The 26,990-nt window shown below is 48.4% G+C and overlaps 1 protein-coding gene across 11 annotated transcripts in view; it reads left to right on the top strand.

Moving 5' to 3' along the window:
- The window catches only part of LOC116953891 (ryanodine receptor 2-like), a 321,447-nt gene that overhangs the window by 269,799 nt on the left and 24,658 nt on the right, over nucleotides 1-26,990 (top strand). For all 11 annotated transcript variants that reach the window (XM_076051967.1, XM_032974196.2, XM_032974194.2 and 8 more), the window contains 5 exons: nucleotides 2,215-2,361; nucleotides 6,894-7,028; nucleotides 15,726-15,882; nucleotides 20,019-20,083; nucleotides 23,132-23,232. In XM_076051967.1, the coding sequence (XP_075908082.1) occupies nucleotides 2,215-2,361; nucleotides 6,894-7,028; nucleotides 15,726-15,882; nucleotides 20,019-20,083; nucleotides 23,132-23,232 (605 nt within the window). The remainder of the gene's footprint in view (nucleotides 1-2,214; nucleotides 2,362-6,893; nucleotides 7,029-15,725; nucleotides 15,883-20,018; nucleotides 20,084-23,131; nucleotides 23,233-26,990) is intronic.

Raw genomic sequence — 26,990 nt, 5'->3', positions numbered from 1 at the left:
CCAGGATATACTGCACTTTAAACGCTGCTACCAAGGACAGTATCACGAGAACATGATGGAAGACTACATTTGGGGGCTGATTCGTGAAAGTGATTTACAATACAATCGTAAATCTCGAAAAACTACTCAATTTTAAATATTTTTGTAGTAATTTTTCCATTACTTTAGTATATATACATGTTAATTTTGATTCATGTTTTTTTTCTGACTTTATGTCAAAGAAAAGACACAAATTCGCCTGTTTTCTCATTGAAAATAGGTACATTTCTAAATATCACTGTCCTGGTCACAAAGGCAAAGTTTGTGGGGAATAATAGCCATTTTCTATACTTTTTAGGCATAAGCAACTACGAAATACTACCCAGGAACAAAAATTGTGTTGCATAGTTTGATAACAATGAGTCCATGTTGCCGGAGCAGAGACTGGTCCTGCCTAAGGTGGCGAGAGTTTAGCAACAGCCGATGTGTTTATTTGACAAATAAAGAGTGGATTGTTTAATATCCCACTCAATCCAAACGGTTCGAACATGTCTCATGGTTATTAGCCGAATCAATAACTTGGATCCGCTTACAGCTATGCCGCCGTCAGCTGGTACCGACAAATGAGACGTCTGGTCTGACTGGATTCTTGTGCCACGCCATCGCCACTACCCCCATCGTCATCATCACCACCACCCTTCCCGCGCCTCCGATTACCGCGGTTGGCTACGTGCGGTGCGAACGAAGTTCAACGTGCGTACAAAAGCAGCATGCGGGAAAAACAAAGCTGAATTTTTTTGCATGCACTAAATTGTGGTTGCGTGCCTTCGACGTTTACAAAACGCACTGCCGTTTACTGAATGCAGAAAACACGCACGGGGTTACACATGACTCACCGATTATAATGTTTTTTTTTCAAATTCTTACATTTTCTGCGTTGTCTCTACAGAAGCATAATTTGTGCTAATGGACCCATCGTAAAAAAACAAAACGCAAAACGTTCGTCAGTAACACATCCTTAAAAATAAATATATATCAAATAGGTGATGATTCAGCCATCTTCATATCACGTACATGGAAACGTCGTGAGAATATTATTGTGTTATTTTATTTTATCAATTTATTATTTTATTCTCATTCTACGTGACTTTACCGAAAGAACCAAAGAAGATAAATGTAACGAGTTATATGCTCGGAAGAAGCGCCCATCACGTGACACGTCGCCGATTTTACGTGAATAATGCGTCCGCTAATTTGCAACGCGCACGATTTTCTCTTTGCCCGAAGCAGCGACCCTGAGGCGCGGAAAGCCCAGCTCAGAGATCCGCTCAGTAAAAGTCAAATAAAACGGGAGTTTGGTTTTTTTTGAGAAGGCGCTTAACGGTAGAGGCCACGGTGTTGTTCGTGACGAACGAGTCTTTTTTGTTGTTCTTGCTGCTAATTGTGCTTTGCGCACCACCATAAAAGCAGCAGCAGCAGCAGCAATCGGCAAACGATGGGGAACAAAAAGAAATGCGCCGCCGTTCAAAGAAATCCAATTCAAGATGCGCACCCACAACAGATTTCTTGCGAATCGTCATCGTCGTCATCATCATCGCCATCATCATCATCGTCGTCGTCGTTGTCATCGCCATCCATGGGCAGATCGCCCAGTAGGTGTCCACTGCACATTTCGTCATTTGCTTGCACTTTTCTCTCTCTCTCTTGTGCCAATATGGCTCAAGTAATGGCCGCATCTTTCTAGCACCTATCTCCTGTGATGTCCTCGTCATCAAGCCATTCTCTGTGAGGTCTTCCTCTCTTTCCGGTTCCTTCCATTATCCCGAGCAACAACAACACTTTTAATCTTCCATTTGTTGTCCATCCTACGTCCGTGTCCAAATAGTGCCAGTTCCCATCTCATCACTGCCTGCATCGTCAGGTCTTCTTCTAATGTGCAACCTTTTTCTCAATTCTACGTTGTTCACACCTTTTGCGAATGGATCGAATTTAATATATTAGTTTTTCTGCAACCAGCACGTTGTGCCGGAATAACGTTGTTTGTCACAATAAACAAAAATTTTTGTTTTGTTTTGGTTCAACACGTAGGCTTTCCCGACCGATATTATTCGTTGTTTACGTGACAAACCTTACTGGCTGTGTCGGGTGGTGGAGGGTTACGGCACATTGACACGTACGCGATCTAACCCAAAAACCTTTATTATGAATACTTGTTTTGCCGTGTTGCTCTCGCAGTCCTGGCTCTACCTGACGTGGTACATGATCATGTCCATGCTGGGCCACTACAACAACTTCTTCTTTGCCACCCACCTGCTGGACATCGCCATGGGCGTGAAGACACTGAGAACCATCCTCTCGTCCGTCACCCACAACGGCAAGCAGGTGGGGAACACTGCCACCGGCACCAGGCTCAGTCGGTTCTCAGATATCGCCGTTTTACGTTGTTGTGCGTGCGCGCGTGAGTAGGAAGCGGTAGTGCTACCAACCAGCGTGTGGGCACGTGTTTGTCTCCGAAGGCGGATGGGCCTGATTCTGTTTGCCACCTATTCCATCACAGACCAAAGCCAGAAATATTTCTCGATCGGCCCAAGTTGATTAAAAACAAAAACTGTTTAAACTTGATTTGGCGCTTTCTTGACTGCAGGAATTACTCTTTGGTTTCTTTCGGTAAAGTCACGTAGAAAGAGAAAAATAATAAAGTAAAAGATAGCATTGCTTGTGCTGCACTCCAAACGTCGTATGCTATTATTTAATTTATTATTTTCTCCTTCTGCGTGACTTTACCGAGAAACTGTGCAGGTTTATTGTGATGACGTACAACACATACCGGCACTGGATCGTGGTGCAAGTCAATTCCTGTTTCCACCTGAACGCAGTCGGCCGTTCCCAGGCTGTCCGTGTCAAACCCTGACCGGTGGCAACCCTGGGCGTGGTCGTTTAGCGAGTACCGATCAAAACCACAACATTGCACGACAGGGCCGTGAGATCAGCCCGTGTCTCCCCCAGTGCTGCTGCTTACACACAAAACCAGCGACTCATTTAAGGCTGAGTAGACTCAGCAGAGCGCCCAGAACCAGTTCGGTCAGGAATTAAACTCGAATCGACAAGGTTCATTGAGCAGTGCACTAGCCGATACTCCACCACTTCCCATAATAAATATATACGACAAAGACAAATAAAAAGATCCCCCGTGTAGCCTTTAATAGACTGTTTGGGCAAATGCTGTGAGCAAGCACCTATGAAGGCCGGAACGGTACACGAGGGGGTAGGTGGCCAGCACCACGGCCGACCGCCTTTGTCTCCCTAGCGGGGATGCATGTACATACGCACACACACACACATACGTACGCAATAAGCAGTGCCGAACATTAATCAGCATATTGGAAATGTCTGGTAATTCTTTAGTGGATTTTAAATGAAATACACACACCATACAAGCGTGAGCATTAAAACAAACGGGCTTTTCATATATATTTTTGCTGCCATCGCATACAGATTTCGTACAGGTCCTGCAAGGGTTAATGAGTGATTTGTGTGCAGCGCTGGCTCCTGTGCTGCTAAACCCCATTAGTAATAAATCGTTAATGGAGAACCACTCGTTACGACCTCATCCCAGGCAATTTCTGATCATTAACCCCTGTCGCCCGCCGCGCGTTGCTTCTACCGCTTGTCCACCAGCAACGGGCATAACGACCGAGACTTTCCGTTGCTGAAACGTCGGCCCCGCAAAGGATTGTAACGCGCGCGTAGGGACGCGACGAGCTCCCTCGTCGCATCCCTCGGCTCCCGTGTGTGTTGGGGCCGCATTCTTGGGAAGGCCGCACGGCAATGGGGAGATTCGCGGACGAGAGTGGCGCTCCCACGGACTGGGTGTGATCTCCAAAGGGGTTAACCTCTCGACCAGTGGCAGCACAAACATGCGTCAGACGGCCGAGCAGATGTGCCCACGCAATCCCCCCACCCAACACCGACGCAACATCTTCTCGTTGAGACGGGCTCCCTTCGCGAACGAAAAGAACAAGTTGCTACGGGGATGATCGCGGCTGCGCTTGACACACGCGCGCGCACACACACACACACAGACTACGTGTGCTGTAGTCTGTAATGCATGCATATTTAAAAAAAAAAACATGATTTTCACACCGTAATTTATTTTCCCAGGCGTTGTTTCATTCGTTCGGACAGGGTCTGGGTTGCTCCTCGCTCAGAACGTAGCCTCTCTGTGCCAATGAACTTACATTGATGGCATCTTAGGTTTTTTCACCGCAATCCATTGAAAACGGGGTGCCACGGTGGTGGAATGTTAACGAACTCGCCTGGTGTGAAGGAGGTCGTGGGTTCGATCCCGACCCTGACACTTGTATATATTTGGAGTTTGCGTGTCTCTCTCCCCGTGGCCGCTTGGATTTTTCTCCGGATCCTCTGGTTTTTCCCTCCACATTTAGATTTAACATGTGTTCAGAAGATTTGGCTGCTATAAATTTCCACGTGATGATACGCCACTTCGTTGAGCCATCATTTGTGATAGCCAGGTCGCTCCTGAAAAAGAGCTTCATAGCTCAGTGGGCCTTACCTGGTAAATAAAAAAAAGCAACAGCCATTTTGAAGTCTGAGGCTGTGTTTGTGGCACTGAATGTTGCCGCTGTCATGTCAGTTTGGTGCTGATCAAGGTTGCAGCGTATACGTCACTCACATGCCAGTCTTCCCACAAAGTGGTACTCCTCATTTTATTCACACCGGAGGAATAGTCATGAGCCGAGTTGACCACCAACCACAATTTGAAATCACAGACTTTAGATAATGCATCAGACCTCTATTGCCACTGTCAATGGCGGAGCCAGGATTTTCAGGTAGGGGGGGGCAACCCCTCCAGTAAGTAAGGACTTTTCCCTTGCTTTTCATTCGACTCGTGTGTGGCGATGGTGCAGCCACCGATCGAGGGTCAAATTCGAACCGTGTGTGATCGGCATCGCGCTCGCTAAAGGTGTTTGCCTTCAGGGAAGTCGTGGACTGTATACGCAACTGCGCACAATAATGTGAGTCACTTATAACCGCTTTTCCGTTACTTATTGCCAATTATGAACTCAGACTATTGTCCTAGCACGTAATAATATGGTACACAGTGGCAGTGGGGGTCGGAAAATGCCGATTTATTTCTAATAAACCCCAATGATCCGATCGACATTAGGGATTTCGATCGGATTATTGGGGGGGGGGGCACGTGCCACCCCCCCCCCCCCCGCCAGTGGCCACTGTGCCATGTGACCAAGTGTAAATATCTTGACAAACATTTCAACATTCATTTGAACTCACCTTGCATTAATCGTAGCAGCCAATTCTTGTTATTCCAGTGTAAAGCATGCACACGAGGCTGTGTTTTGCTGATTTCATGCTACGCTTGCAATTCCGTGGTCAAGCATGGATGGACAGTCTTCACTCATTCTCATCATAGCCATGATTAATCCACTGCTGTTGTTACAAGATGTTTTTGGAAAATAAAAAATTGGGGAAGATAAAGGCTTAGAGATGTATGTGCGTCAATGAAACTCTTCTTACCTTTCGCCAACAATATCAATTTGGATCCCAGAAGAGAATCCTCTCCTGGGAATTATCCATAATCGATGTTTTTTAAAAAATAATATTAGCCGCGAAAGCCTACGTGTTTAATGCTCCTGGGAATGCTCTCTTGGAAATTCTAGATCCCATGAGATAATTCTGGAATCTGGGAATTCGCTCCTGGGAGAGAATTCTTGGAATCCAGAAATACAGAATTCTTCCTGGGATCCGGGAGAGAATTCTGGATCCCAGGAGAAAATTCTCTTCTGGGAATTCTCTCCCAGGAGGAAATTCTGGATCCCAGAAAATTATGGATTCCAGAATTCTCTCCTGCAATCCAGAAATTCTGGAATCCAGAATTCTGGATCCGAGAATGCTCTCCTCTTCGACCCGTTCCCAGCCTCTCGTTCCCGCCAGAGGCGCTCGGCACTCCTTCACGAGTTTGAGCCTCTGCTGACGGTGCGTGACGTTGTGGGGGCGTGCATTTGTATAATGAGAACTGGGGTGCGCTATTTTTGAAGGTCATTGAAGCAATATGCTCGCATGGTTCCCCGGTTTATTAAAAACAAAAATAAGCCACCTGCATGGCGGTGCATATCTCTGCAACGCCTGCAATGCCGGGAAGGTCGCTTCAGCGAGCGGCGTGCAGAGGGTGCTGGCGTGACATGGGGGTTAACGCTCTTCCTTTGCTTGTCCCATGCGTGTGTGTGAATTTGTACCTGTGGTGCAGTGGTTAGTGGGTCGTACTCCAGACCCGGCGACCCGAGCTCGATTTCCGCTCGCGACAAATAACCTTGGCGAATTTTTAACCGGTTCTGGGCCTCCCCTAGGTTGACTTAGCCTCAAATGCGTTCCTGGTGCGGCGAATGCCGGTTGTTATTGCTGTTCAAGTGCTGTGTGTGAGGGGCGGTGGCATTGTGGTTGTCGCACGTTGCACTACGAACCTGGCAACCTCGGTTAGATACCCAGCTGTGGCTCACATCAGAAACAATTTGAACCTGTATTGAGCCACCTCCCTTAGGCTGACTCAGCCTTAAACGAGCACGAGGTGTAAACACCAGCAGCAGGAAGAGACGACGATGCGCTGCACGTGGTGCTGCCCACGCCACCCCCCCCCCCCCCCCTCGTGTGCCGTGCCGGCCTTCGTACGTGCTCGCTAACAGCACTTGCCCCAACAATCTACGTAGGTTACATGGGGGTGGGGGTGGGAGGGTGGCATCTTTGTCATTATCTTTTGTTCGTGCGCGTAAGTGATCCCACTTCTGAAGCTGTGCTCCGAAGGTCATTGGGAATTGGACGTGAGCCGTGCTGATGGCTCCAATGCTGTGCATGTGTGTGCGTGCGCGTGTGCTGAGCAGTTGGTGCTGACCGTGGGGCTGCTGGCCGTGGTGGTCTACCTCTACACCGTCATCGCCTTCAACTTCTTCCGCAAGTTCTACAACAAGAGCGAGGACGAGGACGAACCCGACATGAAATGCAACGACATGCTCACCGTGAGTGGAACTCCGTTCCGCTCGCCGGAGACCTCATCAGTGACCCCCCCGCCCATCCCTCTTCCTCCCCCAACCCCCCCTCCCCCCGGCCAACTGAACCCCTTTCCTGGCTTCTCGCTTCCGCGTGAACTCTGCACGGCGGTGAATGATTGCGTTCGGACGCCGTGCGGTCGACACACTCGTCTCCGCCACGAGTGGAAGATAAGAGACGCTTCCCACCGCTTAAATCTCCACGGGGGCCATTTTTTTTGCCACTGTCATTGGTATTGAATGATGGAAGAAAAAAATAAAAGGCTTTACACTCCGTGGCATTCATACATGGAGGGTGTTAAGGTGATAGACGCCCTGTTACAAGGCGTTCGAGTCTGCATTAGCATACATTTGCAAAGAAAAATGATTTTGATACTGTACACACTGTACAGCAGATGAGCGCCCGCCTCAGTGTGAGCTACTCCGGAGGACTTCCCGTGCTGCCATTCGTACGAAGCGACCGTGGAGTTCCACAGTTTCTGGCCCTTATTAGTCAAACTACACGCGATGGATGAGAAGCCTTTTGTAGGCCCGTAATGACAGCGAGTCCCTCAGGCTGCCTCCGTCAAACGGGCAGAAGGCAGCGCTGCTGTGCTTGGGAGCCGAGCGAATGGATGAATGAAGGAATTAATTTAAAGCCATCTCAAGTGCGGCCCAGTCATTGTCGTGTTCTTAATGTGGAGCCGCGGTCCAATGAGATTTATGAACCCGTGTAAAATACGTCCTGTTAACCGAGGTTATGCGAGGAGAGTTACGGTGGCGTCCTTAAAGTTTCAAAGACAAAGCGCACCCGTGCTCATGCTGCCATTTGCTGGGCCTCATCTTCATCGGATGCCCAGAGCCAAGGGTGTGCATTCCACTTTCCTATGGCAAGGACCAGCCCATCCACAAGACAATCATTCTTGACTTTTCCCACAAGCATTCATGAGCAAATGAATTGGCCGAACATCCCAATCCATGGATTGTTTTTAATTCGCGATTCATCCATGGGCGTAGACTGCGGTGCCCACGGAGGCCAGGGGGGGGGGGGATTAAAGGTCAAAGGTCCACACAAATGGGCTAGGAACCCCCCCCCCCCCCCTTCGCTGTTCTCCTGCTGGTCACCTCGTAGCCCGAGCGGACTGGGCAATCTCGCACCACACGTTGATCTCTGTGTGATCCATCAACTTCACTTCCATGAGACACGAAGGAGGCATCGCGGCGATACACTACTCCGCCACCACTGCTGCTGACGCAGTTGCCTGGCTTGACCACCTGAATGTGAAATTGGGGTTGTTGCCTCTGCATCTACATCAGCCGTACGGAAGAAGAAGATGAAGAAGGAGATGAAAAAGAAGACAGAAAGACGAAGAGGAGGACTTCGAAAGCAACTGCGTCGTTGTGGGTGCACACACCACTACATCCGGCAAGGGCAACCTTGGCAATTCTATTTGGGTATCCACTCCCTGCTGCTGCTGTGGCTGCTGCTGCTGTGGTAGCGGCATAATGGCGAGCGTCGCTGCCGCGGTCTAATGATCAGCAGCATGCTGGGCTTGCAATTCAAATCTCATTGGACTGCAGCCCCACAAAGCCTCTGCAAATCTCCCCCCCCCCCCCACCGCTTCTGTCCATCCAGCAGCGTCCGTGGGTTCACCACGGTTAAAAGAAACCTCGAGACAGCCAATATCAATGTGGAGGCGCGCGATGGAAAGTGTCAAGGGCCAACCGCAAGCAGTGGAGAAGTGGCCGCGCGGCCAATTCGGTCAAGAGAGTTGAAGACAAAAGGGCACAACGTTCTTTTTTTATCGGCACCAAAGCACCAGCGGCACGACGCGAATCCCGTCCAGCAGACGAGCGGCAAACTCTTGCCCCCCACAGACGCTCCCGCTCAAGGGCTGGGCTCTCACCTGGTCGGCGCGCAGGAAAATGCTGCCTCAGCTAGCCGTCCTCCGCGCTCTTCATCGATCGCGATGAAGAGCCGAAGAAAGAAGAGACGATCAGCAAGGTCTCGCGTGCGAGATGGCGCAAAGCGAGGGTACGCCAACCCCTTACCAAGGTGTCTGACCAGGGTGTAAAAGTAGGTCGGCATACCCTCCTGGAGGCGGGAGGGGGGTTTCTCGCGGCTCTTCTGTTGTTGTTCGGAGGTGCCTGTGGCCCAGCAGCGGCGTGAGCAACCGATATCAGGGCTGCGCCTTTGCCCACCTCCCCGCCCCCTCCTTCACCTTTTCCGATGTCCACTCTCACAATTACCGCGATGTGGTATCACTGATGAGCTTGCAGCTGGAGTTCACGCCGTCGTCAGGGTAAAGGGCCAAGCATTGCTCGGCTCTCCGCGTGACATTTCGGGCGAAATCCGTACGGCAAAAAGGTTTCGAATAATTGCCGCGCAACGGTCGCAGGTGTTGCCTCTTAACACGGTGTTGGTGTTCAATTCGGTGTTCGAGGGGGCCGGCTGCTTGGCCCCCGGCGATGATTTATTGCGCCTGCCTGGTTGGCGCGCGAAACGGGGAGGGGGTGGAGGGAAGGAGGAAGGTGGTGAAAATCCGGAGGAATAACAAGCGGTGCACGTGGGGGGGGGGGGGCGTTGACGACCGGTGGCGGTTGCTCGTACTGGCGGTTGCTCGTACCGGTTGCTCGTACTGGCCGTTCGGTTGCCTGGAGTGGTCTGTGGCGGACGCTCGCCGGTTCTGTGTGGACCTCACGGTTCGATTCCGGGCAGGCGTCTCGGTTACTTTTGCCACGAGGGATTTTAGCCAAGTCCCCTGCCAACTCTACGGCCCGCGTTGTTGTACGCACGTGCGTTGTGCGTACATTGAACATCTTTAGCACCGTACGTAGCCAGCCCATGCAAATCGGTCACCACGTTGGATTTGCAATCCGGAGGATGCCGGTTCAAGTTTGTCTCCTGGCGCGGCAGTTGAAACGATGTTGGCAGTGATGTTTTTTTTTAAAATCCCTCCCAACCCGCCTCTGTCCACCCAGCAGCTTACATCGGGTGATGCCGCTGTCACTCGATTGGAATGTCGCGTGTGGTGGGGTAAAGTGTGGGTACTTCCACCTCATCTAAGAGCATACCAAATACCTCCCAGATAGGCTCTCCAGAGCTCCGTCTGGTGGAGACCGTACTGCCAGCAGTAACGCGATCGAGCAATAGCAGGGCTGCATCCCTTTACTTACTGTCCCTTGTGACGCGTGCCCTTCATAGGCAACTGAAATATCAAGAGATAAACAGCCTGCCCGTTGCTCAGGGAATGTGGAATTTCCACCGCTGGACTTGGGGGACCCACCAAATGAGATGGTGGGGAGCCCCAATGCTGATTTTCTGTTTGGAGACACAAATCGCCTTTTGAAACACAAAGAAATGGTCAAGTTCCTCCGCTTAGCCCGCAGAGCGTCAGCAGGTGCACGAGTGAGCCACACGTCAACGCAGGCTTGGCGATGTGTTTAATTTTGTTTGTCCTTCCCCCGGCACCTCCGACTAGCACGGTTGGCCACGTGCAATGTGAAAGGAAGTTCGCAGCACAATGAAGAGGATGGTGTGGCCAGCACCTGCTCATTGTTTGAAGCTTAATTGGCTGAGCTGAGGTCCTGGCCAGGTTCACATCGCTTGGCACTGATGTTTGCACTTGAGCAGGATTCGGAAGCTACGTTGCTGAGAGTGTAGCGCAGCGTGCAAACCACTGTGCCACCACTCCCCGATTGTAAGTGTCAAGCCCTTTGTCAGTTCGCTGCTCGGATGAAGGTCACACCCACCCCTTGATGATTATGGGGGTGGTTTGACCATACTTCACCATACTGGTCGGTGCAGGTCGGTGAAAGGGATTCCCAGGCATCACTCACGAACTGTCGTCAGCCGTGGCCAGGAATCAAACTCAGGTTGTTGGGTTTGTCGCATAGTACACTCACCACTCTGCCACCGTTCCCCTATTATAAATGTGTACGGCCCTTTGTCAACCCACTGCTGGGATGAATGCCTCCTCCGACTGCATCAGTGGTTTGATTTGTCTGACCATACTTCACTTACTGTTAGCCGCGGCCAAGCGTTGAACTCAGGTGAGCAAGTTCAGAGCGCAATGTGCAAACCACGACACCAACGATGCCCCCAGTTGTCTATACAAATACGTAAATGCCCAAAGGAGACAGTAAATAAAGCAACGTGCATGTTTCCCAACCATTCTTAAAAGAACACTGGATCATTAGACCTCCTTTGCCAGTACCAACATATAATAATAAGGTTTTCCCCTTTTTGGCGTCACCTGGTCGAGCACCAATTGGGCCGAGGCTCAAAAGAAAGCCTTCCCCTTGGTGTGGACCAATCAGTTTCAAGGACAATGCATCATATATTATCATAGTGTGTTTTTTTGTTTGCATTTTGACTGCAGGTATTGTGGTTAATGCAGACATGAATCCTCGTAAAAAGGTTTCAGTTTTGTTGCCAGAAAAAAAGGGGAAAACCCCTATTATTATTATTAGAACCCTGGATGTCAACGGTACTTTGTTTTGTGGAATACAATATTGAGTGATGCCACGCTGGCGGCTGGTGCACGATCAGCACAAAATAACAGAAAACTCGACGCACGCGCGTCAGACACACTGTGGCCTTAACAAAAAAATATATATATTTACAAACAAATGTAATTTTTCTTTTTTATATTTAACAAAAATATTAAAGAAATATAAAAAAATATATATATAAAAGAAATATATTTTTAAAAAATATTTTACAAAAAAATATGAAACTAGTTCCAATAGGCAACGTTTTGGGCAATTTGTGTGCTGTGCAAAAAGGGCTGGAGCCAGAGACATCACGAACATTGCCTCTTATAATATTTTCTTCCTTTTAAGGCCACACAGTTTTTTTATTGACACATGCGTTGCTTTTTTTTGTTTTGTATATGTTCATTAATATTGTCCGTGTCGTATTTTTGAGAGAAAATAACATTGGTTTTAATAAATAACTCCTACTAAAAAATTACTATATAGCTCATGTGCGCAACCTTACAAAGGTTATGCGAGGGATATATACGGGTATGGATTTAATTTGGGAGCATGATGAATGGATGGCAGATGCAGGTCCACAGATAGAGAGAGAGGATGTTCCAGAATGCAGAGAATGTTCCGTGGAAGAGAATGAGCTTTACCCTGTGTGAGACGTACCACAACATTCCCGCTAATCACCACACTATAAATTAATCCGTTCTCCATCGCCATACGCATCCCGACGGGACGGTTCCACCAGGGAGAGAGATGGAGCAATGAAATAATTGCCCGCTTTTTTCCGATGCTTATATCGACGGTCTGAGCAGGATCGTTATTTTCCCGTAAAAAAATCATCTTCGAGGAGACGGATCGATGAAATCGGCTCCTGCTGCAGGCGCCAGGTGGACTTATTACGTCGCAGGAATTGTGAGCGATTGACGGCAGATTGGGAAGGGCTTCTTCGTCCAGCAGTGGATTGACCATTGCCAACGATGCTTGTGATCATCGCACGCCCCAGGCCAATCCGCTTTCTTGCAGCATTTTGACCAAGTGCAATTGTCCCACACTCGAACAAAACTACTGGCGTGACATTGTCTGCCCTACTACCAAACCACCAACAGCATCATTCATCATCGGGTTCTTTTGTCCTCTTCACCCCGCACCTCTGATTGGTACGGTTGGCTACGTACGGTGTGAAAGAAGTTCTACGTACATACAGATAGTGTAGGTGTAATGTCAATTCGCTGTATAAACCACCTCCGACCGCCCGACAAACAAATTAAGTTGGACTCGAACTCCTGCAACTAGCGGCGAACGCTCTACAGCTGGGGGCCCCATCTCGACCCAAGACGTGTGAAGCTGAACCTTTGTGAAACGACACAAAACGTCGGCATTTATGAAGGTTTTTATTTTATTTTATATTCAAGTCAGCTAACCAAAGGCTCTCAGCGGGTAAATCCCCACAATATCTATAGGGAATCGATCCACGATTACTCCTCAACGAGGTTCCCGAGATCTTCGGATCGCTGCCCTCTAAAGCACTCCCGAGGTCAAGGCTCTGTACCTGCAGGGGGCTGGTCGGGAATTCACCACCCTGCAGTTCCCAAGCTTTGGGAAAGGTTTACCTTTGCTGATGACGTCACGCACCTGGGGGGGGAGAGGGGTCAGACATTTGTGACGATGTGTGACGAGGGGAGGGGAGGGGGGGTTGGGAAATGTGACGTCACATCAAAATGCGCAACTCTAAATAAATATAGACAACACGTTCTATTATATTCATATTCTTAGCTCTTTCGGTAAAGTCACGTTGAAGGGAAACAATAAAACAATTATATATATAAAACAATACAAATTCTACAACATCAGAGTGCAGCGCCACATTAAATACGCACTACAATGACAATAGTTTAAAGCGATTTGAAGCATGTTTGATTTTTTTTGGGAGGGGGGGGGGGTAGAGCTTTGTGACGTCATATTTGAGGGGGGGGGTCTGACTTTTTGTGACACCGTGTGACGAAGGGGGGGGGGGGTCCAAAATCGTCCAAAATCGCGTGACGTCATTTACGGACGGCCCCTAAGCCAATCAGAGTCGTGAGATATATTTAAGTCCCGTCTTGAAAACTCACCTCCCTCGGCTGGCCTCGACCCCTCTGCTCGTTTCTGGCCGTTTATACCCCGCAGGTTCTGTTCATTCCCCGGCTTCCCGTAACAACAGTGACGCATTGGAATCTACGGACGAAATGCGACACTTTACACACGCGGATGACGCTTATTGTTGTTATTGTATGCGTTATCAATACGTAGGTGTTGTTTCGGGATGAGCAGCTAAATCGTAGGACCTCCCTTGCCAGTATCAAAATAGAAGAATACCCGTTCTGGCAAAGCTGTCTCTGGTGCGGACCAATCAGTTTTATGGACAATGCAGATACTTCTTCTTTGGTTCTTTCGGTAAAGTCACGTAGAATGAGAATAAAATAATAAATTGATAAAATAAAATAACACAATAATATTCTCACGACGTTTCGTTAGGGCTGTCCTACCAGACAGTCTCGTCCCTTCACCTGATGAAGGCCGCTTGTGTTGTGGCCGAAACGTCGTGAGAATATTATTGTGTTATTTTATTTTATCAATTTATTATTTTATTCTCATTCTACGTGACTTTACCGAAAGAACCAAAGGAGATGAATCATTGCAGTCACGAAAGCTTTAAATCGAAATTTAATGCAGATACTATCAGAGCATCTCGTTTTGTTTGCGTGTTTTGCCACAAGCACTTGTGGTCAACGCAGGCACGATTCTTTTGCAGCAGGTTTTCTGTTTGGTGTTTTAACATCTTAACATCAGCTGTTTTATTGCCAGAAAGGGTTTAAACCTCTTCTTATAAGTACGCGTTGTTTGTGAAATTACCCCGTGACACCGAACGCGCAATTCTCAATTTGAGAGAAGGTTTTTTTTTCACCTGAGGAATTGCGCGTTTGTAAGGCGCAAGTCCAGCATGTTTATGATTCGTATTAATGAGACTGCAGATTCTACTCGCTTTTTGAAATGTGTATTCGTGCTATATATATAATAAACGATCGTAAGTTCAGCAAAGGCTGCAACTTTCTCTCAACGCGCAAACTTTTTCCCGCCCAAAAAACGAAGCTCGTATGTCTCTGTCAGTTGTATTTATAACATGGAATATTGAGCTCCTGCAAGCTAAGGTTATTTGCCTGAATAATGTTTTGACAGTATAATGAGCACCCACCCCCCCCCACAGTGTAGTGGCTCAAAGACAGAACTTGCAATCCAGAGGTCGCTGATTCGATCTCCGGGCACGGCAGGTGAAACTGTTGAAACGAAACTAATCTTTCGACAATTTAAGGTACAATTAGCTATTTAGCTTATTTTCAGAGGCGACCGGGCCGCAAATGATAGCTGAACGAAGTGGCTCATCATCCTCATGTGGATATTTATAGCAGCCAAATACTCAAAACGCGCGATGTCGATCCTAAATGTGGAGGGAAAAACCGGAGGACCTGGAGAAAAATCCACGCGACCACGGGGAGAGCGAGAGACACGCAAACTCCAAATATACAGCAGGCGTCAGGATTGGGATCGAACCCACGACCTCCTGTATACCAGGCGAGGTAGTTAACATCTCCTAGTCACCGTGATAATGATGAGAGAGAGAGAGAGACAAGCAAACTCCAAATATACAGCAGGCGTCAGGATTGGGATCGAGCCCACGACCTCCTGTATACCAGGCGAGGTAGTTAACATCTCCTAGTCACCGTGATAATGATGAGAGAGAGAGAGACACGCAAACTCCAAATATACAGCAGGCGTCAGGATTGGGATCGAACCCACGACCTCCTGTATACCAGGCGAGGTAGTTAACATCTCCTAGTCACCGTGATAATGATGAGAGAGAGAGAGAGACACGCAAACTCCAAATATACAGCAGGCGTCAGGATTGGGATCGAACCCACGACCTCCTGTATACCAGGCGAGGTAGTTAACATCTCCTAGTCACCGTGATAATGATGAGAGAGAGAGAGAGAGACACGCAAACTCCAAATATACAGCAGGCGTCAGGATTGGGATCGAACCCACGACCTCCTGTATACCAGGCGAGGTAGTTGACATCCAATAGTTTTGAGTTTAATTGTTCTGCCCAACCGCCACGAAGAGTTTCACGAGTGAGCCTGGTCTTCTCCCCCTGCGCAGTGCTACATCTTCCACCTGTACGTGGGCGTGCGCGCCGGCGGGGGCATCGGAGACGAGATCGAGGACCCGGCGGGCGACGAATACGAGGTCTACCGCATGATGTTCGACATCACCTTCTTCTTTTTCATCATCGTCATCCTCCTCGCCATCATCCAGGGTGAGCCGTGCCCGCCGCTAACGCACCCCGGGCGTTTTTTAAATTTTTATTTTACATTTCATTTGGCGCTCGCGTGTGCATGCGTGTGTTGTTCGGCCGGATATGGGGGGCTGGACGGGCGTGGCACGGGCTAGATAAGAGATGGAGTGATGTGGTACAGGAGGACGTGGAGCTGAGTGGACTTGCCAAAGACTGGTACCAGCGGTGTCAAGATCGGCCTCTGTGGAGGAGGCTCGTGAAGGACGCTACTGGGCAGTTGGAGGCAGTCGCCCTCCAGCAACAACAGAGGGTGGAGGAGCGACGCTCACAACAACGAGCGAAGCGCCTGGTGGCTAAAACACAGCGAGTTGGCAGAGTAGGGGGCACAGGTGGTGCATCGGCCACTCATCTCAGTGTGTACCAATCAGTTTCAAAGACAACGCAATATATGATCAGAGTATGTTTTTTGTTTGCATTCTGACCACAAGCATTGTGGTTAATGCACACATGATTCCTTGTAAAGGGTTTCAGTTTGGTGTTTTAACATCTTAACACCTGTTTTGTTGCCAGAAAAAAAGGGGAAAAACCCTATTCTCGGTGTTCAGCCGTTGCTGACTCAGAAAAAAAAGCAAACACTTTCTTGATGAATACTTACGTCACTAATTCCGCTGACAGACTGAACGCCGCTGAGCCCGCGGATCGCAAAATCACTGTGCGGTGACTTTCCATGGAGACTATGAATGCACCTGCCTTCCTGCCTACCCGCCAGTGTACTCACATACCTACCTACCTGTGTTATTCAGCGGCCTTCTTGTAGAGCTATCTATTCATTTCGTAAACGACCTCCCAATCAATTCCATCGTTTTGCTGCACTATGCTCCCATGCCTATGTGCATGACCTTCGCCAGCCCGCACTTGCCAGCAGTGTGAAATACAGTAAAACCTTGGATTGCGAGCATCATTCGTTCCGGAAACGTGTTTGTAAGCCAAAGCACTCGTATATCAAAGCACTCGTATATCAGTTGTGATCACGTGATGCTCGGCAGACAAAGCGTATACGTACTGCTCGTATTGCAAGACCTCGCTCATTTATCAAATTAATATTTACAATTTTTGCTCGTCTTGCAAAACACTCGCAGACCAAGTTACTCGCAATCCAAGGTTTTACTGTATGGTCAGATCACCCCCATGTCCCGCATGGCATGGGGAGGCCCTCATCCAGCAGTGGATTTTGGCAAAAAGGCTGTACATGTACATACATATCTACCTGCCTACCTGTGTACCTACTTCCCAGTCTATCCAAATAAATACCTACTGGTCTGTTCAACTCACCTACCTGTATACACTTACCAGTCTATTCACCTGCCTACTGGTCTGTTCAACTCACCTACCTGTATACACTTACCAGTCTATTCACCTGCCTACTGGTCTGTTCAACTCACCTACCTGTATACACTTACCAGTCTATTCACCTGCCTACTGGTCTGTTCAACTCACCTACCTGTATACACTTACCAGTCTATTCACCTGCCTACTGGTCTGTTCAACTCACCTACCTGTATACACTTACCAGTCTATTCACCTGCCTACTGGTCTGTTCAACTCACCTACCTGTATATACCTACCAGTCTATTCACCTGCCTACTGGTCTGTTCAACTCACCTACCTGTATACACTTACCAGTCTATTCACCTGCCTACTGGTCTGTTCAACTCACCTACCTGTATACACCTACCAGTCTATTCACCTGCCTACTGGTCTCTTCAACTCACCTACCTGTATACACTTACCAGTCTATTCACCTGCCTACTGGTCTGTTCAACTCACCTACCTGTATACACTTACCAGTCTATTCACCTGCCTACTGGTCTGTTCAACTCACCTACCTGTATACACTTACCAGTCTATTCACCTGCCTACTGGTCTGTTCAACTCACCTACCTGTATACACTTACCAGTCTATTCACCTGCCTACTGGTCTGTTCAACTCACCTACCTGTATACACTTACCAGTCTATTCACCTGCCTACTGGTCTGTTCAACTCACCTACCTGTATACACTTACCAGTCTATTCACCTGCCTACTGGTCTGTTCAACTTACCTACCTGTATACACTTACCAGTTTATTAAACGTACCAACCTACCTACCAGCCTATCCACCGACCTGTCCACCTACCTACAACGTACCGCTCAGCATCGCTACTATTATTATCCTGTGCGATGGCAGCTGGACAGGATTCAACTTTATTAACCAAGTGCCATTGGCAATTGCTGAGCACGTGATTCATTCATGTTTGTAAGAGCAGAGTCTGGAGGTCAAGGTGTCGACCGTGCACCATCCGTGTGATCTGGCAGACTTGAACGGAACGGCGGTTATGAGCGGTGGCATCAAAAGTCATGACCTCTTGACCTTGACCGTGCTCTTAACCGAGGTGGTGACTAAAAGTAATTGTGAGTGTGTCCTGTGCGACGCTTAATGACAAAAATAATTTCCCTGGGTCGCATTGACATCGTACGCGTGTCCTTGTTCTGGTACACACACACACACACCGATTATTCACACACGCACATCAAGCGTGGGCTGGTCAGGTCACTCACCGTGCCAAATATCGACGCGCTAAATTAATTCCACGGCGCCTCACAGAGCTGTGCATAGGACTGGTAATCTGCACACGTTTACATGAGCCTGTGGGGTCCACGCACCTTCGTAAACTAAACTTTTTATTCTACCAGGTAAGGCCCACTGAGCTATATAGCTCTTTTTCAGAAGCAGCCTGGCTATAACGAATGACTACTCAACAAACTGGCTTATGTGGAAATCTATAGCCGCCAACTACTCTAAAGGCACGTTGATTCTAAGCGTTGAGTGGGAGATAACCGGAGGACCCGGAGAAAATGCACGCGACCGTGGGGAGAACATGCAAACTCGGGGTTGGGATTGAACCCGCGGCGTCCTGCATACCGGGCGAGGGAGTTAACATCTCGCCAGGCGCGGCACCTCCCAATTTACCCGTGTCAGTGTCTCACTTTGGGGTCATATTGTGGCGGTTATTGCCAAACCACTAGATACTGCGTGCGTAGGCCTTTGCGGTTGTGGTGCTGCCGCGTAGCTCCACGGGCGAGTTTTCGGGCCGCAACGCTCCTTGTTTTCGGCACGACGTCCTGGCGTTTCCGCTCCGCCTGCCCCGGGTAGCTTCTTCAGGAAGTGAAACGGCTCAGCTGAGCGGCACACACACACACACACGGTGCAACCTGCAAAGACGTCGGAGGGCAAAGCGACCCAAAGGCTTACTTATTGATGCTCCCTCGAGGGTGTCCAGGTCAACTTGCAGGAAGCGAGCGCTTGGGCCACTTTGTGCCAAGTCACGGTCGAGGAGACGGGGCGATGAAATCAGCTCATGTTCATATCGGGGATTGTTGCATCACGTGACTGTGGGGGAGATCGCGATAGCTAGGGGAGATCTTCATCCAGCAGTCGCTGATAACGATGACGATTGTCCCAACCCATTGGGCTGCGAGGTGACCAATAGTTGGACATCTGTGAGAAAGATATTCAAAGCCCTTCGGACTTCTCCAGGATATAATAATAGGGGTTTTCCCCTTTTTTTCTGGCAACAAAACTGAAACCTTTTTCCAAGGATTCATGTTACTGCATTAACCACAATACCTGCAGTCAAAATGCAAACAAAAACATACTATGATAATATATGCATTGTCCTTGAAACTGATTGGTCCACACCAAGGGACGGCTTTCTAAAGGAAGCGTGGACCCCGCAGGCTCATGTAATTGCGTGCAGCTTTATAAAGAAAGCCGTCCCTTGGTGTGGACCAATCAGTATCAAGGACAATGCATATATTATCATAGTATGTTTTTTGTTTGCATTTTGACTGCAGGTATTGTGGTTAATGCAGTAACATGAATCCTCGTAAAAAGGTTTCAGTTTTGTTGCCAGAAAAAAGTGGAAAACCCCTATTATTATTACATTTTGGTACTGGCAAAGGAAGTCTAATGATGTAGATTCTTCCAGGATATATAAACATTCCGATTCTGAGTTGTCACTTCTTCGCATTATCCCCTAACGTAGGTACGTGTTCTTCGGGAACTCACCGGCAAATGCGTTTGTTTCCCCCCCCCCCCCCCCGTACACCACCAAAGGTCTGATCATCGACGCGTTCGGTGAGCTGAGAGACCAGCAAGAGCAAGTGAAGGAGGATATGGAGGTACGGTGCCTTCTCACACCCTCGTAGCTTCACGCGCACAGTCAAGGGCTACGGGTGGCTCAGGAGGGCCCTCTGATGATCGTGTCGGCACTGAGAGCCGCAGCTTAGAAAAAAAGTCGGGCAAAACCATCGTCACGGCAACATCCTCATCGAAGGTCTGAGGACCGCGTTGAGGTCCATCACCCCAGGAGAGAAGACGTTCAACAACGGGGCATGGTCAGGGCTGGATTTCTCACTCGATATTTTCGGGAATGCTGGTAGGGCTGGCTCGGAGTAGGGTGTACCGGCGAAGGGACACTTCTGCTTGGAAGTACAAAGTGCACCTATTAATTGGAAGTACCATGCTGCGAAATATCTGCTAACCCGTGAGCAAAAACATGAATGAGTTTTTTCGCAAGCGCAAAGCCCCCCCCCCCCTCCCCCCGCATCGCCTTCACAGACTGTTGGGGCGAGTGTTGTTAGCGAGCCGCACCTATGAAGCCCGGCACGGCACACGAGGGGGTGGGTGGCCGGCACCACACACACTGCACTGGGTACTCAGTTGAGGCTGAGTCGACCTAGGGGAGGCCCAGGACCGGTTCAAATAATTGTCACTGGTGTTGGCCGTGAGCGGGATTCGAACTTGAGTTGCCGGGTCCCGAGTGCAGCTGGTTAACCGCTACACCTACCACTGCAGTTATAATGAGGACAGAATAAGGCAAGATGGATGAGTGGGGCATGCTAAGATAACTCCTGGAACAGCATTCTGGACTGTACCAGCAGAAATTTAAGCACCGGAGACACGGTCTTTGGCCAAATTGCATTTCAGGCCAATCTGAGACATGCATACCTGTCCAACTTTTGCAGTTATTTAACAACTTCTGGAATGGCTCCTTTCCAAGATCATTAGGTGCAATTGTATTGACCCAAGAGATATAATGCTCCATGAACCAGATTGAAATTCTAAATGTTATGGTTATCGGAATGGGTACTCTGCCCACAATGCCACCGGGTCCAATCACCAGTGGAGATGTCCAGAATTGATTCATTTTCCTTTTCCCCCCCCAACGCATATGTTGTGTACATTATTTAAAGCCTGTTTAGCTGATGCTAAGTTCATTACTGTATCGAGGCTGTATAATGAGCCAACTGATTTCAGCAACATCTCTTGCATTATCTCTAGAACTATAAAAATTGACTCGACGCAAGAGCAATGCGAAAAGCTACCCAAACATGATTAATTCTCTATCGCAGAGTTGATTATGACACACGTCTGTCGATATATATTCAGAGAGGTTATTTTTGTTCGCACTGATTGACACCACAGTGGAAAATGTGAACAAGAGACATCTATCAAACTGGTGTTTTGCACGTAGCAAAATGCAGTAAACAGTTACTCCGTTCTACCTCGGTACAAATCTGCGAGTGCATTAATCGCCAGTGATTTGTTGATGTAAGCAGTTTAATTAGTCAGCCGCGTTGCCACCTGACGACCCTCGTGACCCCGCGCATCGTTGGGGAGGCCTTCATCTGGCACTGGCTTGACAAAGGGCAGCTAATTATTTTCATATAATTATTATAATTGTTATTATTATAATTAAACAGTCAGGGTGGCGCTCAGGCTTGCAATTGAAAGAGCTCAAATCTCAGGGGTTGAATCAGCCCATTTATTGCCGCGGTTGTGCCGTGGACAAACCGGTCCCTGCCGTGGAAATGTTAAATTTCACCGCTGGCTTCAGGCCACCGACTTATATTCGCATTGCCCGATGCTTATTTCAACATGAAAACAGGATTGGTTGGAACAAAGCACGTGCACGCGTGGGTGGAGCTGTGGCGCGGTGATTAGCGTGCCGCGGTACAAACCCGGTGACCTGAGTTCGATTCCCGGCCACAGCTAACATTGGTAGCGAATATTACCTGAGCCGGTATCAACACGCTCGTCAACGACACTGTGGCCTTAACAGGCAAGAATTCTCATAGGCTGCGTTTCAGGCAACATCTATTCTTCACAGCAAATAAACAAGATAGGCCAGAGAGACAGAGTTGATGATTTGAGACTGCACTTCTACACAATGCGGCCTGATAAGAATAAAATAAAAAATATATATTTTTTCGATGACCAATTTTTTAATTGGCATACCTAATTCACATTGGCTATTGAGTAACAGACAAACCCTTCATGAAGCAAAACATTTTCCTTAACTCGTTTATATTAAAAGTGAAATTCGAAAATTTTGCTGGCACATTGTATTGTAGAAAGACACAAGGCACAATCCACTTAGCAGCGCATTTCTGGGCCCAGTCACCATCTCGATAGAAGGAATTTACCGGAGAAATCTGAGAAGTAAAATGTGAGGTACACATATGTCAAACTAAAATAAAGATTTTTACTAAAAATGCGTGAAGTTTGTCTAGCACTCAGTGATAAAGCTACGTCTTCAGTGAAGGTGATGCGTTCATTCATATCCTGCCAGGTGAATGGTATTCCGTTTAAACATGGGGCGGTCTTGTGGCCTTTTCCCTCTTCACAATGGACCAGTGACGAACGTCTTAACGTATCTTGATGATTGTTGAGTGCCCTTGTAAAAGGCGTGCAATGTAATGGCGCGATATAAAAATCGTCATAATTATCAGTATTATTATCATTATAGCGGTTGCCATTCCTGGCCACATGCGACCATGACGATTGATATCTGAACCTGGCTCGCACTTGCTGTAGTCCGACATTACCTTACCATCGGGATGCGTGTACATCAGCAATGGGGGGAGAAAATTGTGACCAGTCACGTTCCCGCGCTAACATTCTGTTGTCCTGTGCCAGCCCTAACAGGTCCTCACGCTAATGGAATTTGTGTTGTTGTTTACGATCGCGATGGGCGTCTTTGATCGATTCAAAACCACTGTCGTTGCATTGACGCATTATTGTTGTTGGCGTTGGCATTATTGTTGTTGGCGATGGCATTATTGTTGTTGGCGATGGCCGGGCTGCTGCAGGTCATTGGGAGGAGAGTGAATGGGAACCGGATGCTTGATTAATGAATGACCTCTCTCCCCTGTGTTTCCTTTCAGACGAAATGCTTCATTTGTGGCATTGGAAACGATTACTTTGACTCCGTTCCACATGGCTTTGAGACGCACACCTTGCAAGAGCACAACTTGGCCAATTACCTGTAAGTACTCTCACTACTGTTACTCTGCTGTTATCTGTCTGTCAATCGAGGTCGACTCAGCCTTAAGTGAGTACCTGGTACGGTGTATTAACCATGCAACTGGGGAGACAAAGGTGGCCGGCTGTGGTGTTGCCCACCCATTACCTCGTGTGCCGTGTCGGCCTTCATAGGTGCCGCTCGCTAACAGCACTTGCCCCGACGGTCTGTTAAAGGTTATACGGGGAACCTTTGTCTGTCTATATGCCTTGCTACGTCATTCACCTGCAGATCAACTATTCAACACTCTCATTCGGTTTCCTGTTCTCATTCTTGGTTCGAATAGGTGTCATTTATTCTATCGATAGTCGTTTGTGAGAATTAATAAGACGGGTACTTCCTTCCAATTAAAAAAGTACCCTGCTCGACAACCGGATGAAAAAATGTACAGGCGAAGGTGCAGCCCTGCATTTGCTCACTCACACCACTGCTAGCGGAAGGGCCTCCGCCAGAGGGAGCTCCAGAGGAGGGTATTTGGCCTACTGTTCCACGCTGACCAGCTGTTTTGAAAGAGGTGTCAGTACTCACACGCCACCCCACCACACGCACGCATGCACAACCTGCCGATGGACCGCACACGAAAATGTAGAATTTTGTTTCTCGAATCAGTTCATTTGGGAAGCGGGGAGCAGTCGATCAGCATCCAGTCGACGTAAGATACACGTCACAAAATAAACAGTCGCAATCGCGAACAGGCTCTGAACGAATGCGGTACATTGCAGAGGAAGAATTATGATTTGGAAAAACGTTGCTCGCGCCTCCGATTAGCACGCTTGGCTTGCGTACCGCGAGAAAGACGTTCAGCATACATACATCAATTTTGATTTCAATGAGCTGAGTTAGTCTCCCGCCCCTGCTTACGAACGAGAATCCCAGTAATTGGTATCGGAGACTCATTCGCGACCTTGCTCCCGTTCACACCCCCGATGTAATTGCTACGCCACTGTGCGCGGAATAGAACGTGGCAGAGAAGCATTGAAGGCTTAATCAAGAAGATAAGGTTGCCCGAGGTGAGATGCCTCAGTGGTAAGTGGTGCCTCGACCTGTCTTGGGCCTCCCCCCAGTTAAGGAAAAAGTCTTGCGGCCCCGCAAGCACTTGACCACGCCACTGCAGGCAGTAGAACTTCCACCAGTAGAGATGTCTCGAGAAAGTTCAAGTTTGTTTTGTTAAACCAGGTGAAAAATCTAGGGACCAGTAATGTCCCATTTGCAGAGCACCCCGAGAGAGAGATTGAGGTAGTTTTTGGGGCCAACTATTCTAATCTGGCCAGACATTTTGTACGATGTGGGAGTGCTCACATTTGACCCCACCCGCGTGCACTTTGAGCGGCGTGTAAGTGTCATCTTTCAGGAGACAAAGGCGAGTTGGTATAGTGCGGGCTACTTCACCCTGTTGACCATGCTGTGCCGGCCATAATAGGTGCTTGTGAATAGTAGTTACTCTGAGGATGTCTGTCTTCAATTGCGTGTGCATGTCTTTATTGGCTTATGTATCCGTGTGTGTGTGTGTGTGTTGATAGTTCTGTATGGGGAGCGGTGGTGCAGCGGTTAGCACGCTGAGCTACGAACCCGGGCGACCCGGTTTCGATTCTCGCTCATGGCCAACACCAGTGACGATTCACTGAACCGGTCCTGGGCGTCCCCTAGGTGGATTCAGCCTCAAATTAGTACCTGTTGCAGTGTGTAAGACATTGCTACTGGGGAGACAAAGGCGGCCGGGCATGGTGTTAGCCACCCCCACCCCCTCATGCGCTGTGCTAGCCTTCACACGTGCTACTCGCTAACTGCACTTGCCCCAAATAGTCTGTCAAAGCCTATGCGGGGCACCTTTGTCTCGTTAGAGTCCTGTATCAGTCTGCATGCCTCTGTTATCTCCTAACCTACCTGCCACCCGAACCCGTTCCCTCAGCCGCCTATGAGCCGATCAATTAATTCGCAACGCGACGTTTGCGTGTGTGTGTCCCCCACACACACAAACAACATTGATCGCAACAGCGCCGCACCGCTAAAGCTGTTATCGGGCGCGTCTGGGAACAGTGATTATACCGCCGCGTTGTTGTTTTTTTTTCTCCGCGGCCGTGCCAAGCGGCTCCTCCGACGCGTCGCCGCTTGGCGCTTTGCGTCTTCGCTCGCGTGCCGCGCGTCTCCGTTTTGCTCTGTCGCGCATCCCCACGCGTTGCGCGCGTGCTTGACAGCCCTGTATCGGCCGCGCGGCGGTTCGCGCAGCACGTAGCACGGCAGCGGCTTTGCCTCGCCCGGCGTCGGCGGGCAGGGCGGGCGAGTCGGGCGGCGGCGGCGTCGCGAGAGCTCAAGAAAGAGATTTGTTTGCGCCCACGGGCAAATCTTGAGCGCCATCTTCATTCCGTGCACCTCGTGTTGTTCTAATGGAAGTGATATCTCACGCCTGGCTCGGATAGAATTATCTGCCACCCCCCCGCTCCACGTTCCCCTCCTGTGCATCTCAGTTGAGCACGTGCATGTTTGTACCCGTTGCGATTCATCCTGTCGTCCCTTATTAAATCAGGTCTGACGATCCGTTAGGATGTGTTATATAGACATACATTAGGGATGCCTGGGTGTTCATTGTATAGTGGGGACGTGTATTATTGTTTACGCAACTTCAAATAGAGGCAATGGAATCATCATCATCATCATCATAATTCCAAGCCATAGACTGGTTCATGCCAGGCTATGCTCACACCTCCTCCGATTAGCACGGTTGGCCATGTACGGTGCGAAAGAAGTTCAACACACATTTATAAACATGCATTGTGATTATTTAGATTGTTTTTCTGCTATAAATGTCCAAATGATGAGACACTTTGTTGTGCTATCATTTGTGGCCAGGTAGCTTCTGATAAATAAGTTAATAAGCTCAGTAGGCTTTACCTGGTAGGATGGGGATGGTTTATTGTTGTAATTGTGTGTGTTTGGGTTATTCGTTTATCTCTCTTGTACTTTTGCACTACTATCATGTTTTGTATCGTTTGTTGTTGTCACGTTCTTACACGCCCCTACTGGACATCTGTAAAATAACGAGCTTAATCGTTTATCGGATTCCAACAACATCAATAAATATTCTGATTCTGACATACACGCCATAGGAATGTGGAATTTACACATTTGGCGAAGCACCTCCGATGCACAAGGGTGCAATCCCTGCAAGCGACCTCTGGACACGTGATTATGATCTCTAATTATACCACAGGGTATTGAGATCCACCAGCAAATGATGATCCTGGAAATGCCCTAGACTTGAAGTGTGTACTCACACAAACTATGGCTCAGTGTCGAATACACACACAAATGTATTCACACACACACACACTCTCTGTAGTTCAAAAAGTAAAACCTCATTGGGTGTAAAGTCTTTTTGGCCAATGGCCTTCCTATGTCCGCTCTTTCACAAAAGAAGATCCATGTTAAAAATGAACACATTGCTACTTTCTTGCTTGGCAAGAACCTTCCCTATGAGCACATTGTTTGCCAAAAGTTGAACGACACGTTTATATATTTTTACGCGATCTAAGCCAAGAAACCCGTTTTATTGGTGAAATATTTAACCTGCAAATAACTCAAGTGGGATTACGCAGAGCAATCATCACCCCTCTGCTGTGAAACTACTGCAGGCTGTGTGAAAAATAGCGTGATTGCCTTGCGCTATGAGAATAATAGTGTGAATACTAAATGCACAATATTATTGTATGTATGGTATGTTGCAC

This window comes from Petromyzon marinus, chromosome 53 (assembly GCF_048934315.1).
Source record: "Petromyzon marinus isolate PM22_M1 ecotype Great Lakes invasive population chromosome 53, UKy_Petmar_22M1.pri1.0, whole genome shotgun sequence".
Lineage (NCBI taxonomy): Eukaryota > Metazoa > Chordata > Hyperoartia > Petromyzontiformes > Petromyzontidae > Petromyzon > Petromyzon marinus.
This window is presented reverse-complemented; position numbering and strand designations above follow the sequence as displayed.